The sequence below is a fragment of the Saimiri boliviensis genome, chromosome 14, assembly GCF_048565385.1.
Source record: "Saimiri boliviensis isolate mSaiBol1 chromosome 14, mSaiBol1.pri, whole genome shotgun sequence".
In the NCBI taxonomy this organism is placed as follows: domain Eukaryota; kingdom Metazoa; phylum Chordata; class Mammalia; order Primates; family Cebidae; genus Saimiri; species Saimiri boliviensis.
Genome location: NC_133462.1, coordinates 77,376,259 through 77,395,773, shown reverse-complemented (window position 1 = coordinate 77,395,773; position 19,515 = coordinate 77,376,259). Strand labels below are relative to the sequence as shown.

General features: G+C 53.6%; 2 protein-coding genes across 21 annotated transcripts in view; one reads left to right on the top strand and one right to left on the bottom strand.

The window, feature by feature from the left end:
- CDC42BPA (CDC42 binding protein kinase alpha) overlaps positions 1-4,787 on the top strand; it is a 327,782-nt gene extending 322,995 nt beyond the window's left edge. For all 18 annotated transcript variants that reach the window (XM_074385301.1, XM_074385302.1, XM_074385296.1 and 15 more), the window contains one exon: positions 353-4,787. In XM_074385301.1, the coding sequence (XP_074241402.1) occupies positions 353-484 (132 nt within the window). In that variant the 3' untranslated portion in view covers positions 485-4,787. The remainder of the gene's footprint in view (positions 1-352) is intronic.
- Positions 4,788-7,674: 2,887 nt separating this feature from the next.
- Positions 7,675-19,515, bottom strand: part of COQ8A (coenzyme Q8A) — a 49,566-nt gene continuing 37,725 nt past the window's right edge. For all 3 annotated transcript variants that reach the window (XM_010340877.3, XM_003930288.4, XM_074385305.1), the window contains exons 5-15: positions 15,975-16,049; positions 12,417-12,539; positions 11,837-11,922; positions 11,566-11,706; positions 10,984-11,065; positions 10,763-10,856; positions 10,385-10,526; positions 9,963-10,070; positions 9,687-9,752; positions 9,313-9,399; positions 7,675-8,778 (exon numbers count right to left, since the gene is read on the bottom strand). In XM_010340877.3, coding sequence (XP_010339179.3) covers positions 8,494-8,778; positions 9,313-9,399; positions 9,687-9,752; positions 9,963-10,070; positions 10,385-10,526; positions 10,763-10,856; positions 10,984-11,065; positions 11,566-11,706; positions 11,837-11,922; positions 12,417-12,539; positions 15,975-16,049 — 1,289 coding nt within the window. In that variant the 3' untranslated portion in view covers positions 7,675-8,493. The remainder of the gene's footprint in view (positions 8,779-9,312; positions 9,400-9,686; positions 9,753-9,962; positions 10,071-10,384; positions 10,527-10,762; positions 10,857-10,983; positions 11,066-11,565; positions 11,707-11,836; positions 11,923-12,416; positions 12,540-15,974; positions 16,050-19,515) is intronic.

The following is a 19,515-nucleotide window of genomic DNA, read 5'->3' as shown; positions in this document are numbered from 1 at the left end:
CCAGCTTGGGATTGGCCTCAACTGCAGCAGGGGTCAGGGGTCAGGAGCCAGCGTTTACTTTTGGACAGTGGGCAGCAAGACCAGTCACTTGGGTTGCAAACTGACATTTTCCCAGAGGTGTTCAGACTTCTGGCTTTTGTGTGAAAATACCATCATCTTTAACAGAAAGAACTGAGCATAAATGTTCTGTGCCTCTTCCTCAACTCATAGAAGGGGCTTTATACTGACAGTGAGGAAGCCCCATGGGGTTATTTGGTCAGGGTGGCTGGAAGGGGTGGTGGTAATCTGAGCCCCGCTGCCTGTCTCCCCTTCTCACCTGCATCTCACTGATGTGTTACTTTGGGCCTTACAGGACTCTGACTCTCCAAGGCATTCCACAGCTTCCAACAGTTCCAACCTGAGCAGCCCCCCAAGCCCAGTTTCACCCCGAAAGACCAAGAGCCTCTCTCTGGAGAGCACTGACCGTGGGAGCTGGGACCCGTGAGTTGCCTCAGCACTGGGACCTCGCTCTCTACTCCCCGCCACTTGCCTCCTCTCACTTTCATCTCTTCCCTCCACCTCGGCCTGAAAGCCACCAGGGGCTGGCAGCAGTAGTAGGATAGGGATTCAGAAGTTCTGACAACCTGACTCTCAGATCCACGCCCCCAATCTAACAGCAACAGCAAAGATAAGACTTTCCATAGCAGCTTAGGTTAACATTGATTTCATTCCATGCACTTAGAGTTGCTTTCAGTAACATTTTATCCCTCCCCACAAAGGTAGCTTAAATAGACGGATTACACAAATGTAAGTGATAAGAATAAGGTTAGACAGATTTTGTTTTCACAATAGAGTCTCATTGTAGTCCGATTCTCTGCATCCAAAGGGGAGAATCCATCCCTGGAGTGGCTCACCAAGCTCTTGTACTCAGCAACCACGGTGAGAGTCAACCTGATTGTTGCCAGGAAATCCTTATGAATTAAAACAATGCATATTTTACTACAATACAGAGTTTAAGTGAATACATAAATGTAGAAGTTAAATACTGAATGTATATAGTCAAAAGAAGCCTCTTGTATTCAACAAAAGATGGATGCTTATATAAGAGAGATGATTTAATTTAAAGAAATGTGTTGTTTCTTGTCTGTTTCCCAGCTAAGTAATGTAAAGGGTAGAAAGGCCTCAAGCTCACATTTTTAGAGGGAGAGGAGAGTTCCCTTTATTGCCCTGTCTTCAAACTGGTCATAGGCTCCAGTCACCTGGGGAGCTTTAGAAGACATTTGCAGACCCTGGTTTTGCTGTTTTGGAGTGTGGGCTAGACACCAAACATTCATAGCCACTTCAGCAGCAGCAACAAAAGGCTAACTCCTCTCTACCCAAGACGTCTCTTTTCCTAGTGGTAGAATTTGAACACTTCTCACTTTTTATTGTACTTCGTCTTCCTCAGATAAATGTAGAAATATACGATTCTACACCTGATCCCTTCCATCTGAAAAGGGTACAAGGAGTGTTGTAGCTTTTGAAGATCCAGAAAACAGTTTCTAAAAGTGCTTTTATTCCTGGGCTAATCCTGCCCCTCCCTATGTCACAGTAAGGTGTCCATCCCAGGGCTGGAGACGCTTCCCAAGGAGGAGTCCATTTTGTTGAGGGTGGGTGTAAGCTTCTTCAGATAATCCTGGGGAAGAAAGAAAGGCTTTTATTACCAAATAATGTAAAACCTCAAAAGCAAGGGCTTGAACAGCCTTAACCAAATATTCCCCTTAGCCAGTGGAAAATGGATGGGACAGCCCCAGTGCACAGGCCAGGGTGAGCCCAGCGTGGCGCTCAGGCTGGGTTCCTCTCTCGGGTGCTGGATTGTGGTGTTAGTGGCATTTCCAACTGGATTCCTCCTGTTGTAGTTGCCATAAGGAAATGAGAAGCAGAACCAGCATAATCTATTTCTACAGAGACATTTCACCAGTGAAGCACACAAGTAGAGAAAGAGATAAAAATAAAAATATCTCATGGAAGGAAAGAGATTTTGCCTCTTTTACTTTTCGCTTAAGTTTCTCTGAGAAATAGAGACAGGAATCTGTCTTTAAAATTCAGCAAAAATGAAGAGAGTTTTCCTGCAGTTGCTAACTTGGGTTGCAGTGTTTAAAGCCATCATTTCACTGCTGCTGTGACTCCACCTCTGTGTCACTGGCAGCAGCCCATGTTGGCCTGCAGCATGTGCAGGGAGCTGAGGCTGTTTCCAGATGATGCTGCTGTTTGGAGAAGGTTCTGAGATGCAGCAGGGGAAGAAAGATCCTGCTGGGCATTCCATTGCAAGCGCCTATAATCGGGAATTTTCATATAACAGCTTTGAGATTTAAACATTCTGGGTGTGGTGCTGGCTCAGATTTGATTATACTTTATTTTGGATAGATGTAATTCACTGCACAGTTCTAATCTCCAAAATCTTTCTGCTTTTTGGAAGGAGGCATAAAAATACATTTGTCACCTGAATACCAAGTGTCAGCCCTGTAGTTGGGTCACTATCATGTCTTGGTAGATCCTTGCCCTCATCACTCCACGTGAGAGAAGGGAGTCATCCAGCCGATCCCCTGCTGGGTGCTGTGACCAGCTCGCACCCCTCCCTTCCACCCTCCCCTCCTCTCTTTCCCACTCTCCCCAACCACCCCATCCTCCCCTTTCCTTTCTCCTTGCCTTTTCTTCTCTCCTTTTTCTTCTCAGGCAAGGAGGAGGCCATCTCAAGCCAAGATTAACAGGGCCCAACATGAGCCATTACTTAGTAGCTTTGACGAGTAATTGTGAATTTTTGTTGCCTATAGGTGCTTATTTTCCAAAGGATGCTTTTAGGATCAAAATACAACCCTACGGAAAGTCTAGGCTCCACTGCAACAGGTCATACTCTTCATCCTCCCAACAGGGCAGATGAGAAAGAGTTACCGAGGCTTGTCTTGGTTGCCAGGTTAACTGGGTGGCTTGTCCATATTCACCCCATGGATTGACCCATAGCGCTCTTTGATGTTTCCACTGCAATGGCAGGTAATCTCTTCTGTTATAAGAGAGCATTTCCAAACGTGCAGGCTCTAAAAGCAAGGATTTAGGGGAGGAAAAGCTCCCAAGGGCAATAGTTCTGGGGAGGTTTTTCCCACAATCATGGTCATCCTACTGGCTTTATCGCATCCTTAAATATGAAGCCTGTTACTTCCAGAAGCTTCTGAGAATGATTTGAAAAGACAAGGAGTGGGTTCCAGGGAAAAAAAAACATAATGACCATTCAGAGGAGTCAGTAACAAAGCTCACAGAAAAGCTATTTTGTTGCTATCTGAAGTCATCTTTTGTTTTCATGCCAGACATTTTAAAAATTTATATGGCAGCAGGAACTTGTTTCTCAATGGAAAAAATACATGCAGAGGCATTTCTGCGATAGTCCGTCTGCGTTAGCATCTGGTGCTATCTATGTCCAGCCAAGTTATCTACCCTTGAATTCTAACTAACCATGTTTTGTGCTTTGGGTGTTTAAAATTACGTACATATATATATTTCTTTTTGCCAAAAACAAAAGCCTTGCTCCTTGTCAAATGATTGCTAAAGTAAATCTTACATTTTTTATTATATATGTATTTATACACATCCCCAACACACTTAGTGATTCATGTTATTTCCCAGGGAGGGCAGCTTTAAGGCTATGAGATACAACTAAAAAGGGCCCAGCTATTTAGTTTTCCAACCAATTATTGTACCCAAGCTTCAGAGGAGAATCTGAAATTCCTGTCTTGTTTACAGCAACAATCTGTCATTCCTGGCTGGCTCTCAGCCTCTCTCTTTCCATAGGTTATAGAATTATGCCATTTTGTCACTTAGCGGCCACATCTGTTTCTGAGAGAAACTGGTTACATTTATGTGGCATCTCAGGTATCATTAAGGAAAAGCCAGAGCAGGGGTGAGCAGACGTCAGAAGCACAGACGCAGCAGGGTCATTTGCCGCCTTTGGCCAGGATCACAAGCACTGCAGTCTCCCAGCAGGTGGGCCTTGCCAAGCCTAAGGCTCCCCTTCCACTCTAGACAGAGGGGTGCTCGGAGCAGCCAGGCTCTCCTGCCAGTCAGACTGTGCCGTAGCGCACATCCGCTGAGCACAAAGGGTTGAATTGGGCACTCCACTCCCCACTCTTTCTGACCCAGCCCTGAACTAGATGAGCTGCATTTCATTAAGCCCATTTTAAAACCTCTTTCCTTGTTGTGACTTTAATTGCTACGCAAGTCCAGAGTTCTCTGTGCACTCCTGCTAGATAAGGAGGCCTCCCTCTTCAGAGTGCAAGCTCCCACCCAGCACAGGCAGCAGGCTGGGCACCCTCCCTACACATGACACCAGTGCAGTTGTAGGGGAAGCTGACTCCAGTCAACCTTGAAATCTAATGAAAACAAAATGACTTGCCTTTTTATTTGATAGTGTAATATCATTCATTTTATACATTTTTTTAGGGTTTTTCTTGTAATATTGTACAGTTTTGCATGGCCTGGTGTGATCATTTTTTGGTTAGAATATAATGCTGACAAATAATGTGTGTACGGAGGGGGAAAGAGAGATTGCTTTAGCCTGTCACTCATTATTTTTTGTTTGGTTTTTGCCCTCAATGTCTTAGGGAACTTTATAAAGAGATCCTCTGCTACCAAACAATAATGTGGATTCTTTTGCACAGAAATATTTAAGGTGGGATAGTAAAAAATGTCACAAAAGAGACTCCTCACCAATATTTTATGTTGATATCACTTAATATTAACCAGACTTTGATGTATTGCAATAAAACAGAGAACTGTTAGCATCGAGTATTTTGTCTTTTTAACAGCCACTGGAAAGTCTGAGGAATAGAGAAAGGTGCTGCCTCTCCGCATCTCACTTGTCTCGCTTTCTGCTGGCTTCCCTCCTCATCCAGGCTGCTTCCTTATGCTGTAAAAGGACATGGGGGTTAGTTTGCCCCTGTGGTTTAACCTAGGATTGTCTTAATTTCTTCCTTAGGGCTCAGGTAAGAGTGATGTTAAATTCTCCTGAAGCTTTCAACTCCCCTCTCCTGGCCATAACTTCCCTGGTTGCTATTACTTCAGTCCACAAGACCAGGCTGTCTGCATGAGGTTTCCTGAGTGCTCCTGCCAGTGTGAATGTGGGGGCAATTTGACTTTGTGTCACTTAAACTGAACTGTTACTGCTTTTCTGGAGTTAGAATGGTACATCTAAGAACATACAGGTAAAGTCCAAGGGTGGCATTAAAGGAACTCCTTCAACTCCTAAACTGTTGGCAGCTAAATAGTTGTTTGGAGAACATTCCCGGTTCCCATTGCCCATGCAGTTGACATTTGTGGCTGTTACTGTTATGTTGGCTTGCTATAACGTCAGCTGTACAGTGCTTTAGAACGAGGCTTGGCAACCCTTTTCTGTCAGGGACCAGTTAAGAAATCCTTGTGGCTTTGTGGGCTGTATATCTAGTTCCTTGCAGCTCCCCGGCTGTGGCATTTCAGTGCAGAAACAGTATTAGCCTACTAAACACATGAAGGAGCGTGGCTGCACGCCAGCAAAACTTACAGAATCCGGCCCTTGGGCCATCAGTTTGCCAGCCTTAGTTTGGTCCCCTTGGTTTAGACTGTAAGACCAGACTCTTGTTCAAATCCTGCTTCTGCCACTTAACCTCTGGGCCTTTTTTTTCCTCTATAAAAAGGCCCACTTGGAGTGTCACGAGTTTATATAGAAAAGCACTCAGAATCTAACTTCTAGCCTGTGGCTCGGTGTTTTGTCCTTGAGTAACCACCAAAGCCTATAGTAACAAATACTATTTTTGTTGCACTGTGTCCAGACCTTCACTAGATGTTAGAGATACAAAGATTCGGGCCCTGGAAAATCAAGTCATAATTTGCCATGTTCTCATGCCCCACGTCCTCAATGTGAATGGGTCAGCATGGAGAGTAGTTCATCACAATACAGGAAGAGTCAAAATAATGTGTGTCCAGTTTCAGAGCCGGCTTTACTGGGGATTAGAGTCATTTGCAATCCAGTGATCCCCACTGTCTTCACAGGGAGTCCTCTGGTTCTCAGCTGCCCTCAGACTTAGGGCACACAAACCACATTCCAGTTTCCCTTAGAAAATTCCTCTCCCAGCAGTTATGGTCCCTGTGGTTCCTGGGAAAGCAAATGCTGGCTCTGTTTTCCCCTCCCTTTCCCTCTCCCCCATGTTGCTGCTTGACTTGTTTGGCTTGTTTGAGAGGAAGAGGCTGTGAGAGCCCTGGCTGGGGCTGGCCTGGGTTCTGCCCCTATTTACTCTGCAGGGTGGTGGCTCCAGATCTGAGTGCTGCAGAGTTCACTAAAGAGCAGGAAATACCCTTTCTGAGTAAGTACTATGAATTATTCTTTTTTACTTTAGGTTCTGGGGTACATGGGGAGGTCACGCAGTGGTGGTGCATAGGTGCACACATAAGCAGGTGGTTTGCTGCCTCTATTCCCCCTTTGACTATATCTGGCCTTTCTCCCCATGTTATCCCTCCCCACCCACCACTGTCCCTCCCCTAGTCCCCCCCAACTGCTCCCAGTGTGTGATGCTCCTCTCCTTGAGTCCACGTGTTCTCATTTTCAACACCCACCTGTGAGTGAGAACATGCAGTGTTCTGTTTTCTGTTCATGTCAGTTTGCTGAGAATGATGGTTTCCAGATTCATAATTTATAGTACATACTCAGAAAGTCTGTAACAGTATTAAATCATTTAAAAACTGAAAAATATTTAGTGACCTAAACAAGTATTTTAAAATCTTTTTAATTTTAATACGTCATTTTAGTCCCTTTTCTTTGTTTTAATGAAGTCATTTTCATTTTTTCAGAAAAATGAATTCATACGGTGTATGTTATCTCATGTTTACCTCAATTACAATCATCTTCACTGGAAAAAAATATGAAAAAATACATGCACCTATTTATTTAAAAAAAAAAAAAAAGCAGCAAATACCCTTAGGAGGGCTGCAAGAATTCCAGCCGGGATCTGACAGTGGTGCTCGGTGCCGGTGCTAGCCAGGCGGCCTCACGGACACCCCCCAGGCCTCTCCATCCTGTCTCGGAGCTACTGGGTCTTTTACTCAGCAGTCCCAAATTTCAGAAAGCACGTTTTAAGAACTCTGAAAGCTTATACTTCCATAAGCCTCCTTTGGACCTCTGCGGTCTGCACATGCACTTTCAAGTGCTCACAGGTCTGTAGGAAGGGCCCCAGCTGAATGTCCAGACTGTCCTGTTACCTAGGAATGAAGCTGGCCCCAGAAAAAGCCACTTTTCAGGAAGTGGTCCTCAACTTCAGCTGATGTCTAGAGAGGGTCTTGCTGCGATGCAGACCAGGCACCAGCCCTGCTGGCAGGTGTCACTGTCCTCCCACAGGTGCCACCATCACTGGGTACAGCTGCTTCAGCAGTATGGTACGGCCTGCCAAGGGGCTGGGGCAGTGACACCACAGCCGCCTCCTGTTCTCCACCCCGCCACCTCCCCTCTTACAGTGAACGGGCTGAGCCTTCCAGGTTCAGGGCCAAGGGCCTCACGCTGAACCAGGCCCAAACCTTGCAAATAGGGTGTGACACTGAGCCTGCTCTGACCGTGAGGTCAGAAAAGAAACACTACCACGAGCTATAAAGTCCAGCTCATCGTCATCCTCCAGAATATAGAAGGGGGTACCAGCACGAAAGCACTTCTCACAAGCGTTTTTATTACACTAAAACAACTTGTTTCAATAATTATAAGACTTGTACAAAAATTGACAGAGCCCGTGAGGAGGCTTCGGCTGGAACTGGCGACACCTGCATCTCTCCTCAGGAAGGAAGCCCCACTCCACCTTCCAGCAGCAGCCAGCGTGTCTGGCGTTCCCTGTTCCGCTGCTCCCGTCCTCTCCCTGGGGCAGCAGTTTAGAAACATTCAGCCGTTACAGGTGAGCGCCAGCCCCACAGGCCTGAGCCTTACAGGCTTAATTAAGGAGCACTTGTTGGCACTGTTCGATCAGCACCTCTCCCAGCTCCAGCCCACCGGCCGGAGAGGAAAAGGGCAGAAAACACAAATCTCACTCTAGAAACATAGACACACACCCCCTACTACACAGATGATAAAGTCCCACAGTCTAATCTGTGTTCTGGTTTCTGGGTTTTGAACTGGAGCAGAGGTTGGAAGGGATTCAGGACTCTCCCCCTTCTGCTTAACATTCACATCAGGAAAAAGAAAACAGAGTTGCCCTTTCATCTTCATCTAATTTCAGAGGACACCTAAGGCAGACTGACCCAGCAGTGGGGCTTCACCTTCGCTCCTGTACTTCTCACCCTACAACCATTTAGTGACGGGAACTGTGGAACGAACACACTAGCTCCAGGGCTCCAGGTGGCCCCTGTCTCCCAGGAGAACCAGCCGCCCCTTCTAACTGGGCAAAGGAGTTAAACAGAGCATCATCACCACCTCCCTACTGGTTTTTGGCCTGTCTGAAGGACAGAGTACCCTCGGAGCTGGCCTGGGCCCCAGCCCTACTGCTGGGCCTGCCTCCTGCAGTAGTTGCTATAAGCCTCCTCGAACATGGCCTTGCAGGGGAAGCGGGCCTTTAGCTTGGAGCAGATGAGAAAGGAGCCCCCCATCTTCCTGTGCAGGGAGTAGGTCTCCTCAGGTGGGGGGACAAGACGGTGCCTCAGCATGACGGGAATCAGGTTGTGGATCTTCTCGGTGGTGCTCTGGGTGCCAAAATCAAAAGGCTCATCAGAGGCAAAAGCCTCCCCCAGGATGAGGATGGCATCCAAGTGGGCATCTTCCATGACCTGGGGCAGGAGAGGAAGGGTAAATGGCGGTGAGACACCAGAGGCCTCCACCAGCCTGGGTTTCTCCCATGGTGCCGGAGCGCTGCGTTCTTACTCAAAGCTCTGCTGTAAACGATTACATCACGGTAACAGGCATAAGCTCAAACCTGCAGGGGCCGGGATCCCCAGGGTAATGTGTGAACTGGGCTGATGCAATACAAAAGGGAGTGGTGCGGCCTATGGTACAATGCAGGGGATGAGCCTGCCTCCTGGCCCTCATTCAGAGTTTTAAAACAACACTGTTCTGGCCAAAAAACAGTCCAGCCCCGACTCCAAGCCCTAGGTGGGCGAGAGAGAGAGGCAGAAACGGGAGCGTCAAAAGTCCAGAGCCCCCAACTCACCGGCTCTCAGAAAATCTCACGCACAGAGCACAGGGACATGACCGTGCACAAGGAGGCCCAGGCTCTGGGGGCCCCTCAAGGGCAGCTGCCCCCTGTGCTGACATCCTGGGTCCTGGATCAGCAGGCCCAGGGGAGCCTCCACAACCCTGCTCACCTTGACCTCATAGCCGGTGAGGAACTTCATCTCTATGGATTTTGCCCGCACAGTCTCCCTGTCCCTGTCGGCAGCAGCCCTGATGATCTGTGGAGAGGCACAGGAGGAGACCCGTGGGCAGCACGGAAAGAAAAGCTCCAATATCCCAGGGAGCCAAGTGCCACACCCGGACCCACCCCACCCTCTCTGTGCACAGGGCCCAGGCCAGTGCTGTGACACATCTGGCAGCTGCTGTCGCCAGACCTGAGCAACAGGCAGTGCAGATGAGGAATGAGGTCAGGACCCCAGTCATTCCCCCTACCCCGAGTCCCCCAGCATCCTCTCCCAGCCTCGGAAAAACATGGACCAAGGTCAGACCCCTCTCCTGACCTTACCTGAATGTAGAGGTCGGTGAAGGACCTGTCATATTCCCGTGTTGCCCCAAAGTCCAAAAGAGCCACCTGGAAAACAGATACCAGGAGAAGGTTGGCCCTGGCGCTCTATGGTGGGGCTGTAGGGCTGGGGAATGGTGCAACAGAGGGCAGTGAAGACCCTCACTCCCAAACCTTGAGTGCTCTGCTGACTCCCAGGATGAGGGGCAGGCTAGGGCCTCACGCACCCCATTCAGAGCTCTTAGGCCTGGCTGCAGGTGCCCCCACCCTGGGGCTCACCTTGTGCTGCTGAGGGTCATAGAAGAAGTTGGACCAGTTGGGGTCTGTCTGCATGAAGTGGAACTCGAACAGCTCCCTCAAGCACAGAACCAGGATGTTGTAACAGATCTGGGGACAGCACGAGGGGCCTGCGTCAGGCAGCACCACACTGCCTGGTGCCCTGGGAGTCTGGGGCCAGAAAAGCCTCTGCCTCCTGTTTTGCCCCCCCCCCCCTCCAGGGACTGTTTGATTCCCAGCGTCACTTGGGCCAAGGAAGGCAGCAGCTGCTCTGTGTTGCCCTAAGTCCCACTGGTGCTACTTCACCGCCCCTCACCCCTAGGGAGCACCTCAGGGCTCCAAGGCCATGTCTCACACCATTAGGTCACCAAATAGCCACACAGCAGGGCCACCCCGGCCCCACCTGTCTGCTGGCACAGACGCACCTCATTCCGAATCTCCTGGCTGAGCCCTTCGGCCTGGTCCAAGGGGAAGCCGGATACCAGCTCTGTGGTCAGCACATGTGGGCTGCAGAGCTCGTCCACGATCTCAGGCACATAGAAGAAGGGGTGGCCCTTCAGCAGCTCCCTGGGTGGGGCGGGAGGTCACGACCTGGCCACAGCCCCTCCACACCTCCCCGACACACATACACACCCCACCAGGCAGAGGGCCCTTCATCCCGGGGCAGGGTGTGGCCTCGTCCCGGGCTGCAACCTGAGCCCTCTGCCCCTCAAAGCCAAAGGGGCCTTCACCAGCTGCTGAACGTGGTGGTCCCTTCTGCCTCCCTGGTGGAAACATGCAAGGGGCCCAGTCAGGGGCCACACCTGAACTTGCGGGCGCAGGCGGCTTCCCGCTGGTAGTCACACTCCAGGGTCAGCTCCCGCCTCAGCACATCGATCAGGTGCTCGGGGAACAGGCCTGGGTGGGGGAGCAGGGCATCAGTGTGGAAGGCTGCTCTGCAGGGAGGCCCCACCCTGGTCCCCAGAGCCCAGTGCAGATTCCTGCCACCCATTCCTGCCCTTGACCCAGCTGCCCAGCCTCAGACCTTCTGGAAGCATGTTGCTCATGTTCAGCACAGCCATGAGATTGTTGACGTCGCTGTTGATGCTCTGGGCCACACCAGGGTACTGTGGGGTGGGGGCAGGGCAGGGGAGTTAAACCAGGGAGACGAGTGGGCCCTGCCTGGGGCACTCCCACCTCCTGCTGGCTTCCCAGCTGTGTCCTGTCCCCAGCCTACGCCCTGAAGAACCAGAGCTAAGACCCAGCCATGCTGCCATGACCCCTGGGCCCCATCACAGCCTTAACCACCTTCTATTCCTGCCTTACTCCACCCCCAGGAACAACTCAGAGCCACCCTCCCACCAGCTCCGGCCACAAAAGGCAAATCACTTGTTCTCTGTCCCTGCCCATCCCAAACCAAGCTTGCTGGGGGCCCCTCCGTGCCCCCAAAGTTACTCATTTAGCAAATACTTCCCAAGCTTCCCATCCCAACCAGGCACCGGGGCCAGAGAATACCACACATGGCCCTGCCAGGAGACAGGGTGTCCTTCAGGGCATGGGGTGCAGAGGCCCCATGAGCCAGGCCCCGGCTCTGCCCCCAACAAGCACTGTGCACCACGCCACCTACCTGGATCTTCATGGCTACCTCTCGACCCCCCTTCATGCGGGCCAGGTGCACCTGCCCAATAGACGCAGCGGCAAAGGGCCGCTCCTCAAAGTACTCTAGCTTGTCCCACCAGTTGGAGCCCAGGTCGTGGTTGAGAGTTTTCTGGAGGGCAGGGCAGGGAAAATCTCTGAGCACAGCCCTACCTGGGTCACCCAGGGAAGCCCCAAGCCTGTCCCCTCCACCCAGTGGGGACTGAGGACCCAGAGGGCAGGCAGAGCCCCTGGCTCCTCACCATCATCTGTTTCAATGGCATGAAGTCTGCACTCTGCCGCACCCGCTCGAAGATCTTGGCCAGGTGGGGGTTGATGAAGGCGTCGTCTGGAAGGCAAGAGAGTGTCAGAGGGTGAACCTGGGGATGAAAACCAGTGGCCAGGAGGGACACCGGGCCAGCAGGACCTGGAGAGGCACACTCCTGGAGTGCTCTGGCCACCACACCCTCCCCACCAAGAGCACAGGTGAGGCCAGACAGACAGGAGCCCTCACAGGCACCCTGGGCCACTCGGCATCCCCAGAGCCCCAGCCTCAGTCCAGCCACCTGAGAAGGTGGGCTTTTTGGCGTGCAGAGTGTTTCATAATTGAAAGAAATTTGGAAAATGAAACAGTAAAATGTTGAGACCGCCTCCAGAGAGTTTTTCCTCTCTGCTCTTTTTCCCATGTGTTTTTTGGAGCCAGAGCCACCTGCCTAGAGACCACGCCTATTACGCACCAAGATCCCTCCCCAGCCCACACACATCTTGCCCACTGAGCTTTGGTGGGGCCACTGCTCCCGGCCCTGGAAGTTGACCCCAGCAGCAGGCCCTGCACCCACTCACCCTGGATGCTCAGCATCTGGCCCAGCTTGAGCGCGGCGCCGCGCACCTTGCAGAGCGTGCGTACAATGCGTTCAGCATTGGCCTCAGACAGGAAGGGACTGGAATCCAGCACAGCCTTCTTCCCTGCAGGCGGGTGGGCGGGAGGGGTCACCATGGTATTGAAGGGTGGGTAGGGGCTCGGGGAGTGGGATGGCAAAACCTCGGACGATGTCTTCTCTCCCAGGCATCCATAAAAGCAGCAACACAACTTTAACTACTGTCCCATGTCCACCTCCCCAAGCCTGTGTGAACCGCATCCCCAGGCCCTAGGCCAGCGCCTCTCAATACACACAGGCATGCACACATACATGCGTATACATACACACACACGCACAGAAGGCCTCCCCTTCACATGGGGACCTGGCAGGCAGGGACAGGGCTGTGGTGCTGCCTGTGGCTGGAAGGTACGTGGGAAAAGGCACGATCAGCTGGAGGCGGGGGCAGGACCAAGAGGGAGGGAGGGACCCCTGGGTCCAAGCCTTTGCCCTGTGCACCCCCACCCAGGGCACCGCAAAGGTCCTCTGCACCCATGGGGTCAGCATGCATCTGTCACGTGGGGCCAAGTGGCTACAGCCAGAGCCCGTCGTCAAGGGAGGGGCACTCAGGTCAAGGGCAGCACAGCCCCCTGGTGCCCATCTCTCCCCTCCAGCCAGCTGACCAGTAATAAGCATGCAGTGACCTCAAGGGTGCAGTTGGGCTTTTTCCAGTCCGCCGGGGGGAAGGCTGGAGGCCATGACTCAGGAGCAGCAGAAGGCTGGCTGAGTCCGCTGCCAGCAGCCGTGTGGCCCAGGGTGGCTGGGTCCCCTCTGGTTTCCGCCCCCTCCTGGGCCATCAGCTCAGCACTGCCTAAACGTGGGGGTGCCCCTGTCCAGAGGCGCAAAAAGGCCTGAGCAGGAATCTGGGGATCTGGGTCCTTCTGCCTTCCCTGAGCTCCTATGGTCAGGCCTCTAGCCCTTGTGACATTCAGAGCTTCTCCTGCCCTCTGTCCAGTGAATCTAGTTAGATCTGAAGCCCCAGGAGGCCACAGTGCAGCTTCCTCCTCTCTGGCTCCCATAGCACCCGGCACTTGCCTCAGCTCAAATCATTTCCGGCCTGGCACAGTGCTCAGGTGGCACAGAGCCGGGACCCCTGCAGGGGAAGAGAGGTAACCGTGCCACTGCCCCCTGCCCCGGAGCTGAGTGCAGCCTGGCCCCTGAGAAACCACGGTGGGGTGGGCCAGCCTAAGAATGGAACAGGAGCCTCAGAGAAGAACCACATCTGCCCACAAGTGCAGGCACCTGCATGGAAAGGGGCCGGGCTCACTCTGGGGTCCCAGACAGCAGGAAGGGCCCTGGGAAGGTGGGAGATGTTAGCCCCATGGGAAGAGGCTGAGCTGCCCTAGCAGGCGGAGCTATGACCCATGGGCAAAGCCAGTTCAGTGCAGAAGGAAAGGCAGTCAATGTCCCCTCTGGCCCCTAGCCCTGGGGCACTTGGGAGCTGGAGGCATGGGCCTTGGTCCCAGGGGAGGGGCAGGCAAAGAGGGAAGCCGTGGGCAGAGGCCACTGTCAGGCCAGAGGAGGGAGAGTCTCTCTTCATAGCACTCCTGAGAGATGGGAACAGTGCCTGGCCCAATCTGGGCTTTCCCAGGTAGCCCGTCAGCAAAGCTGGCCAATCCCACAAGCTGGAGGCATGTCCACCTCCCCCCCAGGCAAGGCTGGCTATGAGGATGAGCCAGCATGGCCCAGGCTACGGTGGCGTGGCCCCCAGCTCAGGAAAGGCCCTTCCAGGGCAGAGCTCAGCCAAGGTGGCTGGTCTCCTCCAGGCCAGAGGGTGCCAGGGCCTGGGCAGGAAGCTGGAGCACAGTTTGGGGCGACCCAGGGCCATCCCACTACAGCCTAAGCCTCAAGCCCCACTCTCAGAGCTAAGGACACCCAGGCCCCTTAACCTCCAGCCTGGGGCCACCACTGTCCCTGACAAAGGACACCAACTGTAGGTGTGGAGCCAGCCTGGCCTCTTCCCTGCTTGGACAGGGTAGTCTGGAGAGCAGCCAACGTTGGCAGGAACAGTACGGGACAGTAGGGGAAGGCTGACTTCTCCTTCCAGAGAAACGCAGGTTTTATTTCCCAGAGGGTTTCAGCACCAACACTAAAAATACCCTTGCTAAGCCCTCTGTCCTTAGCCCCTTCCAAGGACACGCATGCCGCCCATGTCCCCAGGACTCAATTGAGGCCTATGAGATGGACTGGTGCCCTCGCCCCAGAAGGGAGTGTTGGTGAGTGGAGGGGGGCTGTCCAGGGGGCGGGAAGGGCCTCCAAGGAAGGCTGGCACAGGCTGGCAGGCAAGGCTGTGAGGGCTACAATGTGGCCAGACCCTGGGTGTCACTGGGGGTCCCCATGGATGGGGGTGGAAGGGCGAGATACCAGAATGAGCTCACATTCCCTGAATGGGCTGGGGCCAGGGAACTCGGCCCAGAACTCCAAATGCATTTAGGGAAATCCACCAAGCAGACAGCTCCCTCGGCACTGCTCTCCATACCCCAGGCCCCGCTAACAGGAAAGCCCCTACTGGGTTGACCTGGCACCTACCTGGCCCTCGCCCACGCCTGGGGAGGCCTGAGGACACCCTGGCCTGGTGCTCACAGGCAGAGGCGGCGAGAGCTCAGTGTCCCCCACCCCTCATCAAAGCCTCAGTGTGGCCCATCAGCAGAACCTCTCCACGGAGGGCCCAGCCACAGCAGGCCACCAGCCTCAGTGGGAAGAGTGTCCTGACCTGACCGCCTGCCTGACCCTGGCTGTGACCTTCACCTCAGGGGTGAGGAGGTGCCTCTGCAGAGGCTGCAGCCTCCCTAGGTTACTGAGCTGGTGAGGAGGAGCCTTCGAGGTCTGCACCAGGAATACACACCTCCCCGCCCCCAGCCATGCCTGACCCGGCCAGACCAGCAGGCCACAGGGGCTCACGGAGAGTAGGGCAGCAGCAAAAAGGGGGTGTGCAACCAGGGTGTGCATGTGCAGGTTGCAGAGGGTGTGTAAGGAGGTGTATGGGTGTGTGGAGGATGTGTAGGTGAATGTGTAAAGTGTGCAGTACGTGTGAGGGTAGGTATGTAAGGGTGTGCATGTGACGGGGTGAGCGGGTGTGCAGGTGTGTGGAGGAGGGTGGGAGTGAGCAGAGGGTGTGTAAGGTGTTCAGTGCAGTGCATGTCAGGTGGGTGTGTCGGGCTGTGCGTGTGTGCAGAGGGGGTGTGGGGTGTGCAGACATGTGGAGGAAGTGTGTCAATGTGTGGGTATGCAGGCAGACAAAAGGAAGGGTCTGGGTGGCCACTCGGGGCTGGGAGGAGTAGGGGCCTCCAGCCTCACCCCCTCTAAAGCAAGTCAATCCATCCCTATGAACAGCCTCACCACCCCACGGGTGCCACTCACATGGAGCACCATACGAATGTGGCCCAACTGGCTGACGCTCCCAGAGCACAGGTGTGGCTGGGGGCAGACAGGCTCAACCCTCCCAGGGCCCACCCTGCCCCTCCCACTGAAGGGCCCAGCTCACCTGAGGGGTCCTCGGAACGCAGGCTCTTCTTGGCGACCTCTGCCAGTGCCCCGAAACCCAGACCCACGGCCAGACCTGCAAGGGGGAGGTGGCGGGCACTCAGTGCTCACACAGGGCTGGGCCACCCGCTCGCCCACCCACAGGGCCTGGGCAGCGCCACACAGACACCACTTGTGCCAGGGGCCCTCGGTCACAATGCCACATCAGCATTTTGAAAAGTGGGGAACAAGGTAGGAGATGCACACCTGTTGTCTGAAGAGAACATTTGGCTCTAGAGAGGTGTTTCCAGATTCATGCATCCCTACCCCACAACATCACCTTTGATAATCCACAGACTCGGGCACATGGACACCCCAAAGTAACGTCAGCTGGGAAGCACTTGGGAACCAGCAAAAATGGGAAGACAGACGGGGGATGGCCCACAGCCAAGGCCATCGTGACCACACAGGACACCCCCAGAACTAACCACCCCCTTCAGGTCTGTCTACAGAGCCTCCACTCACCTAGACTTCCCTAATTCACTGGCACAGGAAAGGCAGGCAAAGCACTTGGTAGTGAGAGTGAGAACACTTCAGGTCATCTCCCTAACCCACGCCCAGGGAGACTGGCGGGGCTCAGGCCAAGCCCTCAATGGGGAGGGGAAGGCCCTCTCGGCCATCCTGCCCTTTCTGGGGGGCTGGCAGGCACTGATATCCGACGACCGCGGGTGCCAGGCCTTCCCCTTCTCCTCCTTCACAGTCTTCCAAATCAAAGCCCACCAACACCTCATTTGTCCAAAAATCAATCACTGAATGATCCCAGCTGTTCAAGAAAGCTGCCCCCCATCTCCCAACCCCTGCCCAGGAGCCCAGCAGGTCCGCTGATGCCCATACCTCACACAGGGCCGGTATTCTCTTCCTTTATACCCAGCTCTAGCTGGCTTTCCAGGGCAGGCATGGGTAAGTGGACAGAGGATGAAGAGCACCTGGCAGCCCCGGGCCCACGCAACATCGAAGCCCCACAGCCCAGCAGCCTGGCAACATGGCAACATCACAGCCCGGCAGTCCCAAACCCTCGCAGCTCAGCACTCAGGCAATATCGCAGCCAGGGGCTGTCGGGGGCAGTGGGCTCCCACCAGGGCACTCTCTCTAAGGGGCAAGGAAACTGGCGTCTGCTTCCATGTTTCCAAATTCTCTACGGTGATTGTGGGTGACATTTATGAAAAATACAGAACTTGCTGAAAATTTAATGAAAAGTAAATTTTAAAAATAAAAAGATAATTTTTGAAAAAAATGTTTTTGCAATACATTTCACCCACCCCTGGGTAACCCTGCACCCTCCAGGTCCCCAGCTGTCCGGGCAGCCCCTGCCTCACAGGCTGCCGTGAGGGCTGAACACAGCATGAGTGCAGCGCTCACGGGGCGGGCACACACAAAGGCCACATGAGCTGCTGCCGCTGTTCTCGTGACTATTCAAAAAGGCTGGACCGGTGCAGACCAGAAGAAATAGAAGGCAAGCCACACGTGTCATTGTAACTTTTCTAGTAGCCACACTGAAAAAGGCAAGAAGTAGTATGCAAAATGAATTCTAATAGCATAATTTACTTAATATATCCAAAATGTATCATTTCAACAAGTAATCAAAATAAATATTAGCGAGATTTTACACTTGTGCCTGTGCGTGAAGCCTCCAAATGCCACATGCGTGTTCTACTCAGCACATCCCGCTGTGGACCAGCTGCACTTCCAAGGCCCCATGTGGCTGGCGGGTCTGTCCCGGACAGCGTCGGGCAGGATAAGCCGAGCCTCCTGGCCCTCAGGGATAACGACACACACATGGTACAGATGTCTGCTGTGCTGGGACAGGGGCCCAGGGTCTGTGACTGGCCGGTATATAGCAGCTGTTTCTCTCACTGTGGAAAGCGCCAGGCTCAGAGCTGGGAGCCACAGTCCCCACTTAAACCTGAACTCCCTGACACCTCCCACCTCGGCCCTGCCAGCACTCATGCACACGATCTGACGACTTAGCAAAGTAAACTAAGGCAGGCGACGTTAGCCTGCGCACTGCCGCGACCTTCACCAGTGTCTCTGCATCTAGATTTTTCTCTGCTTGGAGCAAGTCCAGAGACAAGCCTACAAGAGAGGCAGGTGGCTCCACAGGTTACCAGAGATGCCACAGCTGCAGGGTGGGCCACGCTGAGCCCCTCCTGCTGCAGACACAGGTGTGTCCCCACCACCCTCTGGTCAGGACACCCCTCAAACTGTTGTTCTCTGGCCACTTTTGGGCTCATAGCTCTCCACTGGAAAGGACCTGTTATTAAACAAATGACCAAAAGAACATTCCAGAGAGGAGGCCTCAGGCCCCACACGTCCCTCAGGATCAGCCGGTGCCAGGCTGAGGCGCTGCCCACTGATGGACAGACAGGCTCCATCAGCAGGCTCCCCAGGTGGCAGAAACCAGCTCAGCTGGCCAGCACCCCTGACCTTGGCCTCACAGGCTTCTGCACCAGTGAACCCAGAATAAACTGATGCCCTCCCGCCCTGGGCTCATTACAATGCTCAGGACCCCAGGCCGGGCTGTGCCCTCAGCCAGAAACAGTCAGCACCAGAGGCAACTCCAGAAGACAAGCGCCTCAGCCAAGATTCTCCAGGTCATGGGACCCCACTTGGCACCCCCACAGCCCTTGGGACACCTCACACCTCTCCCTGCTTGGATTCATGTTCTAAGAGGCCCCCCCGGCTCGGCCTACGTGGCCAGAAAGGGAGTCCTGGAGGAAAACTGGCCCATCGCAAGCTCCAGGCTCTAAAGCCTCTGTCGGCAGCCTGGCTTCCCTCCTGGCCCGTTCCAGGAAAGCTTCTGAGTGTTTCTCACAGGCAGAAGTTATGCAGTGAAGGAATAACAGGGGAGGGAGAAGCAGCTTCTCCCCCAGGCAGGAGCACAGGCTTCGGGCCAGTCTCATGTGACTTCTGGAGCCCAGTCCCAAAGTGGCCCCATCTTCCCAAAAGTCCCTCTGGGAGGTCATCAGAGACAAACAGAGCCCTCCCTTGAGCAGTCACTCGGCTTCTGCCCAGGTGGACACCAGGTGGCTTTAAAAAAAAAGCAAAACATCAAACACCTTCCAACAAACAGGGCCCTTCCTAGCAGGCTTGGGCAGGGATGAGTAAGTCAATGTTCCTCACGACATTGGCTTTTCCTGCCAGAAACTCAGGCATGTTTACAGAGAAGGGCTCCGGGGAGTTTCTCCACCAGCAAGGGGTAAAGATACAGCTAAAGATAAATGGCAGCAAACTACAAACCAGGTGCTAAGCCCAGGTTTTATTACGATATCCAACAACCCTCATCTGACAGACAAGTCCATGCAGAAATGCAGCAGCACAGCTTCCCTTTGCTTCAAGGTCTTCCTGACTCCCCAGTGATTCAGTCTTTCTCTATCACCACCTGGTATCCTCCGGCCCCAGGAGAGGACAGGGGCACTGCACAGGAAGAAGGGGCACCAGAAAGGGAGAGGAGTTCCCTGTGGCTGTTCTCACAGCTTCTCAGGATCTGGCCCTCTGTTCCCAGA